The sequence below is a fragment of the Aquarana catesbeiana genome, linkage group LG08 (assembly GCF_042186555.1).
Source record: "Aquarana catesbeiana isolate 2022-GZ linkage group LG08, ASM4218655v1, whole genome shotgun sequence".
Classification (NCBI taxonomy): Eukaryota; Metazoa; Chordata; class Amphibia; order Anura; family Ranidae; genus Aquarana; species Aquarana catesbeiana.
Genome location: NC_133331.1, coordinates 77221121 through 77233340, shown reverse-complemented (window position 1 = coordinate 77233340; position 12220 = coordinate 77221121). Strand labels below are relative to the sequence as shown.

The window sequence follows — 12220 nt, the reverse complement described above, 5'->3', positions numbered from 1 at the left end:
CCTTGATACATTATCTGATATACTTTGTTTTTTTTCTTATGCAAAATTTCAATAAAAATATTGAACAAGAAAAAAAAAAAAAAAAAAAGAAAATAAATGAGTGTTTCCAACTTCCCACATGCAGTTCATAAAGGATTGTCTTTGTTCAAAGAAAAAATAATCCAAAACTCCAGTGCTTTACCACTGTGCTGTGAACGAAAGACTGAACGCTTACCAAATGGAATGATCCCACCAAGAGACCATATGCGTGTCTGTGAAAGCTCCTCTGAGGGTAGATGATCAATCGGCTTCAGGGGATAGATCCAGGCTTGCATGTCTCACTACCTATGTGTCTCATATAATGTAGTGAAAAAAGCAATGTAAAAGGCTCATAGTGCATAACTGTATAAAAATTAATTTATTAAAAACAAGATTGCACTTACAGCACAGTAGTATAAATTGGGCAGTTTAAACATGTGTGGTGTACGGCCACCTGCAGAACGGTCCACACTTGTAGACGACATACTGCTGTCTCTAAACTGACGCGTTTCCTCTCAGAGGCCATCGGTTGGAAATGTGGTTTCATACAGCTGCCTGTAGAAATCAATGACAGGCTGCGACTGTATGCATATTACTACACAGCTGAACATCTGCTTGTGTACAGGGACACATGAGTATCCCTGGGCGAAAACTGTCTGTACAATCAGCTGTACGCGAACACCTATCACTCCCAGGAGCATCCCAATCACATGTTCGTTTTCATGCTGTATGGTCCTCAGCACCTATGTGAATGAGGTCTAGGGCTCCTTTACGTGTTTTGATTTATCTTTTTGACCCATATTTTAAAAAAAAAGCTCTTGTTTACAGAGATCATTAGCAAATTGACACAGGCAGGCAGCATCTGCTGTAACGTTTCCTTTAATTTCATAGTGCTCTGGGAATCTTTTGTTATGTACATGTTTAAAAAGGTAGAATACATGCAGCGCTATGGTTGCAGAAAAACAAAGAAATATATACATGTGATTTAAACATCTGGGCGACCCCAGATGACGACTGTGCAGTCAAAACGCGTTGGGTGGACCTCCCGCTAACATTGCTTCATACCTTTACATGCTATACCATTTTCTTCTTAATGTGAGTGTTAAATTCTTATTTTATTAAACCAATCTTTTTAAATGGCATCACGCTATGTCAGCTCCCTTTTTATTACGATACCCTTCCTGTGATATTACATTTGGAGCCTTCAGTTAGCATTTAATGACGGTGTAATGCTGATCGGCTGACGGAGTTCCAGGACCTGTTGTCCCCCATCAGGTGGTTTAAATCTAACAAGCCTTGTTGACTTGGGTGGTATATGCCCCGCCAAGTCAATATCATCCGGTAAGCCTCCCCCTTTTTTCACAGTGGTGGTGTTTTCATCCATTCCTTCACTTCAAGGTTTCTACTAGTGCCTGGAATTCTTCATATGTCTATTGGATCATAAACTTAATTGGACTTTATTTTATTTTGTCACTTTGGTCATTTCATTTGGACTTTTGGGTGTAGTGCAGTCACTATATCAGCACATCATCACAATTTATTTATAGTTGGATTCATATTTTATTGTGTTTGATTTTTTATATTTTGTCACATATATGTTTGAATCACATTTATATATTTCTTTGTTTTTCTGCAACCATAGCGCTGCATGTATTCTACCTTTTCACACATTTAGCTTTTGTCTACAGCCGTGCTGGCTGCTGGGTTGTGGGTTCACGGCGCAGTATACATTTTCCAACATTATGTACATGTTTCCATATGCATGTTTACAATGCAGTGGCCGGTGAGCGGTGGGATGCAGTGGGGAGAGAGCAGTGCTGGTGAGCTGATCACGGCACATTGCACTGTTCACTTTGTTTTGCAAACAAACTTTACTGAAATGTCACACAGTGACATTTCATAAAGTTCTATTGCTGGCCGCGCAATGCCAGGAGGTGGACTGCCTTGCACCTGACTGCACTGAAAAAAGTTTGGCTTGCTATAGTTTTTTTAGCGCACACCACTGCAACACCATGATGTTAACCAGCCAGGGCATTTTGCCTTATTTTGTGGTGGGACTGCATTGGAATGGCCATCCTATGCACTCCTACCGCACCTGCTGTGAATGTACCCTGAAGGCAGCTTATCTGAAGACAGATAAACACACAGTAGACTTTATATTATTTCAAAACATTACATACATTAAGTGCTAGTTCACGCCAGACGCAGTTCCGTTTAGTTCCATGTGCTTTTTTCTGCACAAAAAATGCATGCACAGTGTTTTCCATGTATTCCAATGGCTCTAGTTCACACCATGCAGTCAGTTTCCGGTCAGTTTCCGGTGCATGGTGTGAACTATGCCATTGGAATCCATGGAAAACACTGTGCATACATTTTGTGCAGAAAAAAAGCGCACGGAACTGAACGGAACTGCGTCTGGAGTGAAATAGCACTTAGTGTATATACACGTTTAGAAATGTCCTATAAAGAAATCAATGTCATTATCAGTGTAAATGAGGCTTTAGCTAACATAGAGCGTGGAGTGTCTGCCTAAAGTAGACGCAAACCATAAGGCATAGTTGCCAATATTGTCAAAAAAATTCTAGGGACACTTTATTGTCTGTAAGCGGAGTATTCTTTTAATTAGGGGTGGGACATTCATTTGTAGGCATGACCTAGACAAAGTGGAAAAATGCGGCGTGCTCAGCGCACCGTGGCGAATAATTGGCATGGTTAAACCTATGTTAAATATTGGGCGTGGCTTAAAGAGGGTTACAAAGAGTGAGATGAAAGAGGGATGGAGGGAGCAGGAAGAGAGGGATGGAGGGAGAGAAAGAAAGGGAGAAAAAAAAAGATAGGGAGGGAAGGAGAGAGAAGGAAGGAAAGAAGGATGGAGGGACAGTAGGCCCAGATCCTACACCACAAAAGCAATATGTGTATAAAACATATATATATTTTAGTCCCCTGCGCTACTATGTGTAGAAATGTGCTAACAAATGTAGTTGAGAGTCTAGTGCTATATACCCAATATGTGTTCAAATGTGACTCAAAATAGTGAAGGATAGTAAAGCGCTTCCTATAAATAACTAGTAAATTACCATGTAAAGCAAATCATACACAATACATGTGCAGTATAACAACAGAAAAAAATAAAAATGAATATTAATAAGCATGTAACAGCATAAAGATATATAAGCAAAGATAAGTGTCACTTAATACCAAATCTGTGGTAGTGCATACCAGTGTACCACTACTATAACACAAATGTCCAAAAATGCATCCAGGAGGAGAGATCCTGGAAGAGAGGCACATGAGAAAGCAAGGAGAGGACAGCGGGAGCACTGCTAAGAGACTCCAGGGAGGACTACTGGTCGCAGCCAGGAGGGCTGGTGAGCGGAGCACAGTCGGGAGGACTGGGGAGGCACGCCTGAGAGAACTGAGAGATTGTAGTTTGAGATGGGTGCAAAACCAGAAGAGTGGACTGTGAGGAGGGCAGTGGATAGAGGTCATTGCAGCCAGGCTGGCTGGCAGGGCCTGAAGAGAGCTATCTGGGATCAGTAGCTGGATAGAGGACAGTTAGTACCTGAACCATTTCTATGTCATAAGGGTCCGGGGGCCCCTACCCACAAAAGACAATTCACTGAGGCCTGGCTGAGTTAGTATCAGGCCTAACCATGGGGTGCTAGCTAATCTGGAGGAGTAACAGTCTGCAGCAAGTGAAGTGCTGGAGAAGTAACGGTCAGCAGCAAGTGAAGTGCTGGAGGAATGAAGGAAAGAGGTCTTAAGAAAGAATTTGTGCTGGAGAGAAGACTGGAGTGTATATACAGGAGTGTATATACTAGTCCCAAGCAAGTTGCACTGAATCTTTCTGGGCATCCCATGATTCCCCTTTCCTTTTCAAGTTCAATCCCCTCAATAAAAAACAAAAAAACAAAGCTTATGGACTATTCTATGTCCCTGAGTGCATGAGAGATGGATGCCGGGCTGTGGAGGGTGACAGGTGGACAACATTCAGCAACCCTTACAGGGTCTTGGCTACATATTAAAACGTATATTGGAGAGTAGTAATAGGTTGACGTGTACTTTAAATGCTAGCCAGAAACTACAGTAGTAAGGGTATAAAGTAAGTCCGTGCCAGGATCAATAAAATGTACTTACCCAACTGTGACCAATTCCCAGAGCAAGGTTTCTGGAAACCTCTTCCGAATCCTACTATTCATCTCAGTAGCACTGATGGAAGGGTGAATTGGTGGCATATCAGGCTCGTCCACAATTAAATAATTAGGAACATATGAATTGTGAGGTTCTGAAAGAGTAGAACATGTATTTCACGAAGATTAACCAGATCATTTGCACCTGAGTTTCCCAATGTTACTCCTTAGTTCCCCTTAAAGTGGTTCTAAAGACCTAAGCTTTTTTTTTTTTTTTTTACATTAAAGTATAAGGCCCCTTTCACACGGATGGATAGAATTCAGCTTTTAGCTGCGGATAGATCAAGGTAACTACCGCAGCTAAACTCACACAATGCTTTCCTATGGCCCCATTCACACACTGCATTTAGCAACGGTTTCATTACATGGGGTTTGGTGTGGTTAGAAAAAATAAATTTGACTGCATCCAGGACCGATTTATTGCAGCTATCTTCACATAACTGCAGGTAATCGCAGTGTACTATTTCTCCTGCAGATAGCAGCAGCAACAAGGCAAGAAAAACAACAGGAAGCACATCAGAAATGGCAAGAATGTTCCAACGCAGCCGCATGTAAACGTACGTAAACACAGCTAATCGCAATGTACAACTGCAAGTGAACGCTGTGCCAGGATTCTCTGAATTTCAAAATAACAAAACATGCTTTTAACAGCGGCAGATCAGCCGCCCGTGTGAAAGGGGCCAAGGCAAAAAAAAAAAATGGTTTGAATAGAGTGCAGAGGGATTAGAATGTTTTTCAGTTTTTATTGCTATCTATGGCCATGTTAGGGAGATTCACTCTTTCCATTTGTCCTGTTTACCATAATAAATCAAAGTGAAAGTAAAAGAAAATCCCAAATTTTTTTTTGTCCCCAGGAAGGTAACAGTGGGGAAAACTTCCTATTTGGCTATGGGACAGGAAGTGAAGGTAAATCTCTGCAATTGGACACACATAGTAAAAAGGAATCTGACGGATTAAAACTCTTCATTGCTGTATCCAAAATGAAAAAAAAGTTTTGCCTATAGTTCTAATGTAATGCATTCTCTGCATTAAGGTAAAAAAACCCCTTATGTTTATTATCTAAAAATAAAATAAAAACATACCCTTTACAATCACTTTACATTCAGCAGCACCTGGGTGAAGGTTTTGGGTAGAGTTTCACCAAGAACTGTGAGGGTTACTCTGCTTTCAGCACCTGGTATAGGCTGCACTGAATGTCCCCATATTTAAAAGAGAAGTATAGATTTTTTTTTTCCCGATTCATACTTACCTAGGTGGATGGAGCATCAGACCGATGCTGTATCTGTCCCCTGCCGTCTCTGCACTGAGAACCAAGCCACCAAACATCACCGATGCCTCGGTTCTCACAAATCCCAGAGAGGAAAGCTGCTGACTGTCAGTCAGCGTCTCTCTGCTCATTGGAGCGCTGAGCTGTGGAGGGGCGGGGAGAGGCCGCCTCAACGGCTCACTGAGACTGCCATCAATTAAGGCAGCTGGCGGATCCAGACTTGGAAAGTCGGGATGACGCGCTGCCTCGACTGATGGCAGTGACGTCAGCGGAGAGCGGACTTCAGACCGCTCTCCACTGAAAACGGGTCACATGAGTGCAAAACGAATTGCAGTCCTGTGTCTCATAGGAGAAGCCCAGCCAAACAAGCTCAGGCTGAACTTCTCCTTTAATGTCTGTGTGAACAAAGGTTTACGTATATCTAACAGATAATGAAAGTAAAATGGCTTTCAAAGTGCTGCTTGAGAATTCCATAATGGGAACTCTTCAACGGCAACAGGAACTGAAATACATTTCCTGTTATTTCTTTTTAGTGGAATAGGGGGAGGCTGGAACCACTGTCAGATTATTTTTTTGTCTCTGTCCCATGTGCTTATTTTCTCTCATTTCCAGTCTGGTAAAACAGTTGCCACTAGAAAAATAAATAAAGGTAAATCTCTCTAATGGTACCTTGGGCGACAGTAAAAGTCTAAAAGCAATCTTAATCCTCTCCTACTTTTTTGGTTTGACACACACTCTAGGGTCTGTGTTGATGGGATTTTGGATTATGTTGATGGCAGTCATGCTGACAACTATTTTAGATGCTTGTGAGATCATTCAGAATTTATCTACAGGTGTGTTTGACCTGCAGGTGACCTCCTTCTTCAATGCAAAGTCAAAACCTGAAGTGAACAAAAGCCCCTCAACACAGGCCATTAAAGGGGAACTTTACCCCCCCACACACTTTTTTTTTCTACTTCCTACCTGTTATGCAGGCATGCACTCAATCCCCATACTCACCTACCGAATGAATCCAGTGTTGCCTTGCTGTGACTTCCAATCTGCAGTCACAGCCTGGGCCCTGTGCAATCATCTTTTTCCCTGACCTCATCAAGAGCCAGCCCTCTCTCCTGGGTTATTGCAGCTAGCCCCCAAGGACATGTTGCTGGATCCAAACTCCTGCAGCCTTCTGGGATATGTGACAGGGATATACCAGGAGTCTGCAGGAGCAGGGACATGTCATTCCCACCTACATACTTGCCAACTGTCACGAATTTCCCGGGATTTAGCTACCTTTCCTGGATTTAGCCATTCCCGGGAAATTCTTATTTTAACGATTTTTTTTTTCCGCCGCCGCTGCCCGCCGCTAGAGGTCGTGGCCGACGGAGAAAATGTCTCCACCGGCCGTCATTTTCCCCGAGGCCAAATTACTATTAAGTAATGGCCAGGTGACTGCCAATAGAATTTGTGCTATGGCACCGGCCACCTCCCGCCCCGCTGCCGTCTGTATGTGACCTGATGTGGGAAGGGGCGGGGGTGGGCGGTGCCGCAGCTCAATTGCTATTGGCAGCCACCCGGCTATTTTGTCCCATTCTGCACTGCTGGGAATAACTGATCTGTAAGGAAAGGGGGGGCTCCATTGGGGGATGAATGGTGTAAAGACAGGACTCTGCTGGCAATGTCTGATGTAAGGGGGGACTCTGCTGGCAATGTCTGATGTAAGGGGGGACTCTGCTGGCAATGTCTGATGTAAGGGGGGACTCTGCTGGCAATGTCTGATGTAAGGGGGGACTCTGCTGGCAATGTCTGATGTAAGGGGGGACTCTGCTGGCAATGTCTGATGTAAGGGGGGACTCTGCTGGCAATGTCTGATGTAAGGGGGGACTCTGCTGGCAATGTCTGATGTAAGGGGGGGCTCTGCTGGCAATGTCTGATGTAAGGGGGGACTCTGCTGGCAATGTCTGATGTAAGGGGGGACTCTGCTGGCAATGTCTGATGTAAGGGGGGACTCCGCTGGCAATGTCTGATGTAAGGGGGGACTCCGCTGGCAATGTCTGATGTAAGGGGGGACTCCGCTGGCAATGTCTGATGTAAGGGGGGACTCCGCTGACAATGTCTGATGTAAGGGGGGACTCCGCTGGCAATGTCTGATGTAAGGGGGGACTCCGCTGGCAATGTCTGATGTAAGGGGGGGACTCCGCTGGCAATGTCTGATGTAAGGGAGGACTCCGCTGGCAATGTCTGATGTAAGGGAGGACTCCGCTGGCAATGTCTGATGTAAGGGGGGACTCCGCTGGCAATGTCTGATGTAAGGGGGGACTCCGCTGGCAATGTCTGATGTAAGGGGGAACTCCGCTGGCAATGTCTGATGTAAGGGGGGACTCCGCTGGCAATGTCTGATGTAAGGGAGGACTCCGCTGGCAATGTCTGATGTAAGGGAGGACTCCGCTGGCAATGTCTGATGTAAGGGAGGACTCCGCTGGCAATGTCTGATGTAAGGGGGGACTCCGCTGGCAATGCCTGATGTAAGGGGGGACTCTGCTGGCAATGTCTGATGTAAGGGAGGACTCCGCTGGCAATGTCTGATGTAAGGGGCGACTCCGCTGGCAATGTCAGATGTAAGGGGGGACTCCGCTGGCAATGTCAGATGTAAGGGGGGACTCTGCTGGCAATGTCTGATGTAAGGGAGGACTCTGCTGGCAATGCCTGATGTAAGGGAGGAGTCAGCTGGAAATGCCTGATGTAAGGGAGGACTCTGCTGGGGACACCTTATAGCATCTGGTGGCAGGCGACACACTCAGGGTTCCCACTGATTCTGCATTATGGTGAGTTAAATAATTTCATTCTATATTACAATGTAATAATAGAAATAATGCACTTCAATCATCCTGACACCATAACAACCATGGTTCCGGGATGATTGAAGCCCTAACACCAGGTGTTTGGAGTATCTTTATCTGCTGATTTGTTAAACTTTCTGGAATACACATATTTCCATTGTTGTGTAGCATCTGGGCCTGCTGTCCCTCCATCCCTCTTTCTTTCTCTCTTTTTCTTTCTCTCCCTCTTTCTTTCTCCCTCCATCCCTCATTCATCTCATACCACACCCCTTCCGAGCCACGCCCATTTAAGACAGCCCACTATTCAGCTCAAACCACACCCATTTATCGCCGCGGCGCACATCGCGCGACGCATTTTTCTATTACACTATGCCCCGCCTACAAAAGAATGCCACGCCCCCTAATTATAGCAAGGCTCCACCTACATGCAAAAAAGTGTCCCAAATTTTTTTTTTGCAATGTTGGCAACTACGCACCTAGGCAAGGATGGAAAGGGGGGGGGGGCAGGACCAGACAAAAAAACTAAACTAACCAGGGAGTGAAGGAAACTAAAGTAGACCTGGGGAGTGACAGTCCACTTTAAACAGAAATGGCACTGTGTCTACTAAATCTCTACTAAACACAGGTTTGGAACACTAATTATACAAAATTGGATTCCTCAATGTAACTCATATAAAATATTTCTGGAATACCAATCAGATTCAATCATTATTCTAATTATCATTTCCAGTGAAGACAAGAGTGTGACTGGTGGTTGTGGAGCACTACAGCCATGTAGACAATGAGAGGTGAGAAGATACCTGCTCATCTTTGCATAGTGCCGCTAATGTCATTTACAACGTACAGCACTTTTTTGTCTGTGTCTTTTTCCTTGTTGCAAATTACTGTACAGCAGGGGTCTCCAAACTATGGCCATCCAGTTGTTCAGGAACTACAATTCCCATCATGCCTAGTCATGTCTGTGAATGTCAGAGTTTTACAATGCCTCATAGGACGTGTAGCTCTGCAACAGCTGGAGGGCCATAGTTTGAAAATCTCTGGATGCATTGGGATGACACATGTAACAGGATGGTAAAAAACGAACCAGTATTTTCCAACGGTGCATATTTTAGAGTTCTGTATTTAGTATAGCACTGGTAGCAGATCCCCCAGTTTTGGCAATTGTAACCATACAAAGGGGAACCTACACCTGTTTCAAGAGACAGATTTTATACAATATAAAAAAAAACAAAAATGATTTATATCTCCAGTATAGTACTAGAGAATTCATTCTAGAACTGAATGTAATACAATAAAAACGCTGGACTGCTAAGAAAGGCCATCTCACCAATTTGAGGTACTTCAAAATTTGACAAGGCTGAAACCGGTGGATAACGGGGACATACCACAGGTTTCCTCACCTGGGTGTTTGTAAGAACCTTTTGTCCAATATGCTGAAAATGAAAATATAGAAAAAATTGTTATTGAAGGATTAGAATGGGTTAGCCATATTCACATTTGACACAGTACAATCTTCTCCTTTTGTTTAGCTATATATTTCTGTAATTCTTCAATACAGCTTTGGCTTTACCTGAATAAGTGCGAACACATCAGGAGCTGATGAATGTGCTGAATATGGCAAGTTATAGGATCGTTTTTTGCGTTTATGTGCTCCATATGAATAAACAGTATGTGAGTGGAAGCATACAGGATTATCCTCCCGTACACGATAGGGGTAGCCGTACCGCCTTCTATGTGCCAGAAGACTGTATACCTATGGGGAAATAAACAATATACTGTAGAAACTTTATAAGCAATGTGATTTAGGAACACAGTCTGCAAAAATCACAGGTGCAGCTAGTCTTATATGTGGTAACTTTATACCCCACTTCAGTCTTCATTCTTATTTCCAAGGTTGGTGATAGCTAATATTGTGAATAAGAGATAATTGTGGGGCATCTTAATATATAATGGATCCCATTGTTGTATCCCATGGTTATTTAGACACCAACTCCAGGCAAAATGTTTTTGTGGCATACAATGGTTATGGGATTAAACCTTTATGGGTTTTCAAATCATGTCTGTGTCCCCATCGGGAGTGGGGAAATTTTATTTTACCTCCTGTACTGACACCTCTCACCTGTGCAGAAAGTGAGGGGAAATCTCCATAGTAGGGACACATACAGCAGTAAAAGCCTAACAGAGGCTTGGGTCCCTTCTCTCTGCCACCAAAGAAGTGCTTCTGGTGCTGTGTCCCCACCTTGGGGAAACAAAATGTAATATTCTCAAGTGCACTTCCTTACAGCAATATGGTCATAATAGTAAGGGTGCTGAAATTACCAAAATGGACAGCAATGTCAATATAAATATTGAAGATGTAGTACTGGGTCCCAGTAGTCCTTGGCTTTATCATCATATTTGATGCTGGTGTTACAGAAGAGAGGCCTACAAGCTAAATTCTAATAAGTACACATTCGAACATGCCAGCCTTACCGCATCACTGGAGATATCAGATTCTGGCCTCAGAAACATAACTCCTTCATCCACTGACCTCACTGAACACAAAGACCCAGGCTGTGCATTTACATGTAGAGTAGTCTGTGAGTCTGGGGAAACCTCTTTGTCTGAAAATGCCAGAGTCACCTGGAAATAAAACATGAGATTATAAAGTTCTGGGTGCAATACCAGCCGTTCCTGCTATAAAATATGAAAGATCTGAAGGGACAGATGCAGTTTTTGTAGCCCGGAGCTTGGTTTCCTTATACCAAAGTCCTCTCTTTCACAGGCAGTACAGTCTTTCTAAGTTTAACATGCAAGCAACCACGCATGGTCTGAATTCAGTTTTCTATTACTGTCTATATTATAATAGTCAATAGTAATTTTTACATTTTGCTTTCTGTATTTATTTTAAAATTCAATAAAAAAGTATTGGAAGTGTAAGATGCATTTTAAGACACTAAAGAGGCCAGTCTCTGGATATGGTCATGGGTTGGGTGTTGTATAGGAGATTAGGACTTTTATGTAAATCAGGTGGACGGTGTTATATTTCCCATAGTTGTAGACAAGAAGATTAGATAATAGAAGGCAGCCTCAAAGTTTAAGGGGAGCCAATGCTCAGATTCAAGGACTGCTGTTAAACGCTCTTCATCTTTAGGAGCTGTCCTCAAAGAAGCTTCATGTACCTACTCTGCACTCAGGGGCTACTATGTTTTCATTAGTCCAATGATTAAGTCTAAGCAAGGTGGCCATTTCCAAATAGGGGCATAACTAGGATGGTCCAAACAGGCCAAGGTCAGTGCAAATTGAGAGCAGTATCTAAGGGTCTGCAGAGTGCAGCCAGGAAAGGGCTAGAGATTGTCTGCAATTAGAAAGGTGCAATACCAGAATAAGATGAAGCAGGTTCAGATTTGAACCATAGGTTGGGTATTGGGAATCAGCAAGTTAGCCATTTTTGGGGTGTAGGTGGATAAAGTCAGTGTTGCTATTCCTTGTGTTGTGCACTTGGGGAAGGGGGGGGGGGGGCATCAGAAAGGCAGTACGGAGCCCCATGATTTACGTGAGCATGGCTAAAAGGAAATACCTAAGGGTTATAAAGACAAACCATGGATGAACAGACAACCAACCAGCAACAAAGTGACATCAGATGAATAAGCATTGAGATGACAAAAGGCAGATGGCCAACTAGTGGTTGGACTACACAAGAAGATTATTCACATTTGTGATTTTGTATTTATTTTCTCCTTTTGTTTTTAGTTTTCACTGGTTACCTTGTAGGTAGAACCTCGACCAAGGTACCTGGTTGAGAGGGATTACATGCACACAGGCTTCAGTAAAGTGGAAATGTATGATTATTGTCCAGAGTTGTAACAATCACCATGAGTAAATGTCTGGCTGTCCCTACTTGTCATGAACCTTTCTCTGTTCTAAAACACTGTCCCTATTCAGTG

The 12220-nt window shown here is 43.4% G+C and overlaps 1 protein-coding gene across 4 annotated transcripts in view; it reads right to left on the bottom strand.

The window, feature by feature from the left end:
- Positions 1 to 12220, bottom strand: part of LOC141105859 (alpha-2-macroglobulin-like protein 1) — a 236430-nt gene that overhangs the window by 107558 nt on the left and 116652 nt on the right. For all 4 annotated transcript variants that reach the window (XR_012235667.1, XM_073596004.1, XM_073596005.1 and 1 more), the window contains 4 exons: positions 10767 to 10916; positions 9865 to 10047; positions 9622 to 9727; positions 4156 to 4303 (listed from right to left, as the gene is read on the bottom strand). Coding sequence is in view for 3 of the 4 variants with exons in the window: in XM_073596004.1 (XP_073452105.1) it covers positions 4156 to 4303; positions 9622 to 9727; positions 9865 to 10047; positions 10767 to 10916 (587 nt within the window). In the remaining variant the exon portion in view is untranslated. The remainder of the gene's footprint in view (positions 1 to 4155; positions 4304 to 9621; positions 9728 to 9864; positions 10048 to 10766; positions 10917 to 12220) is intronic.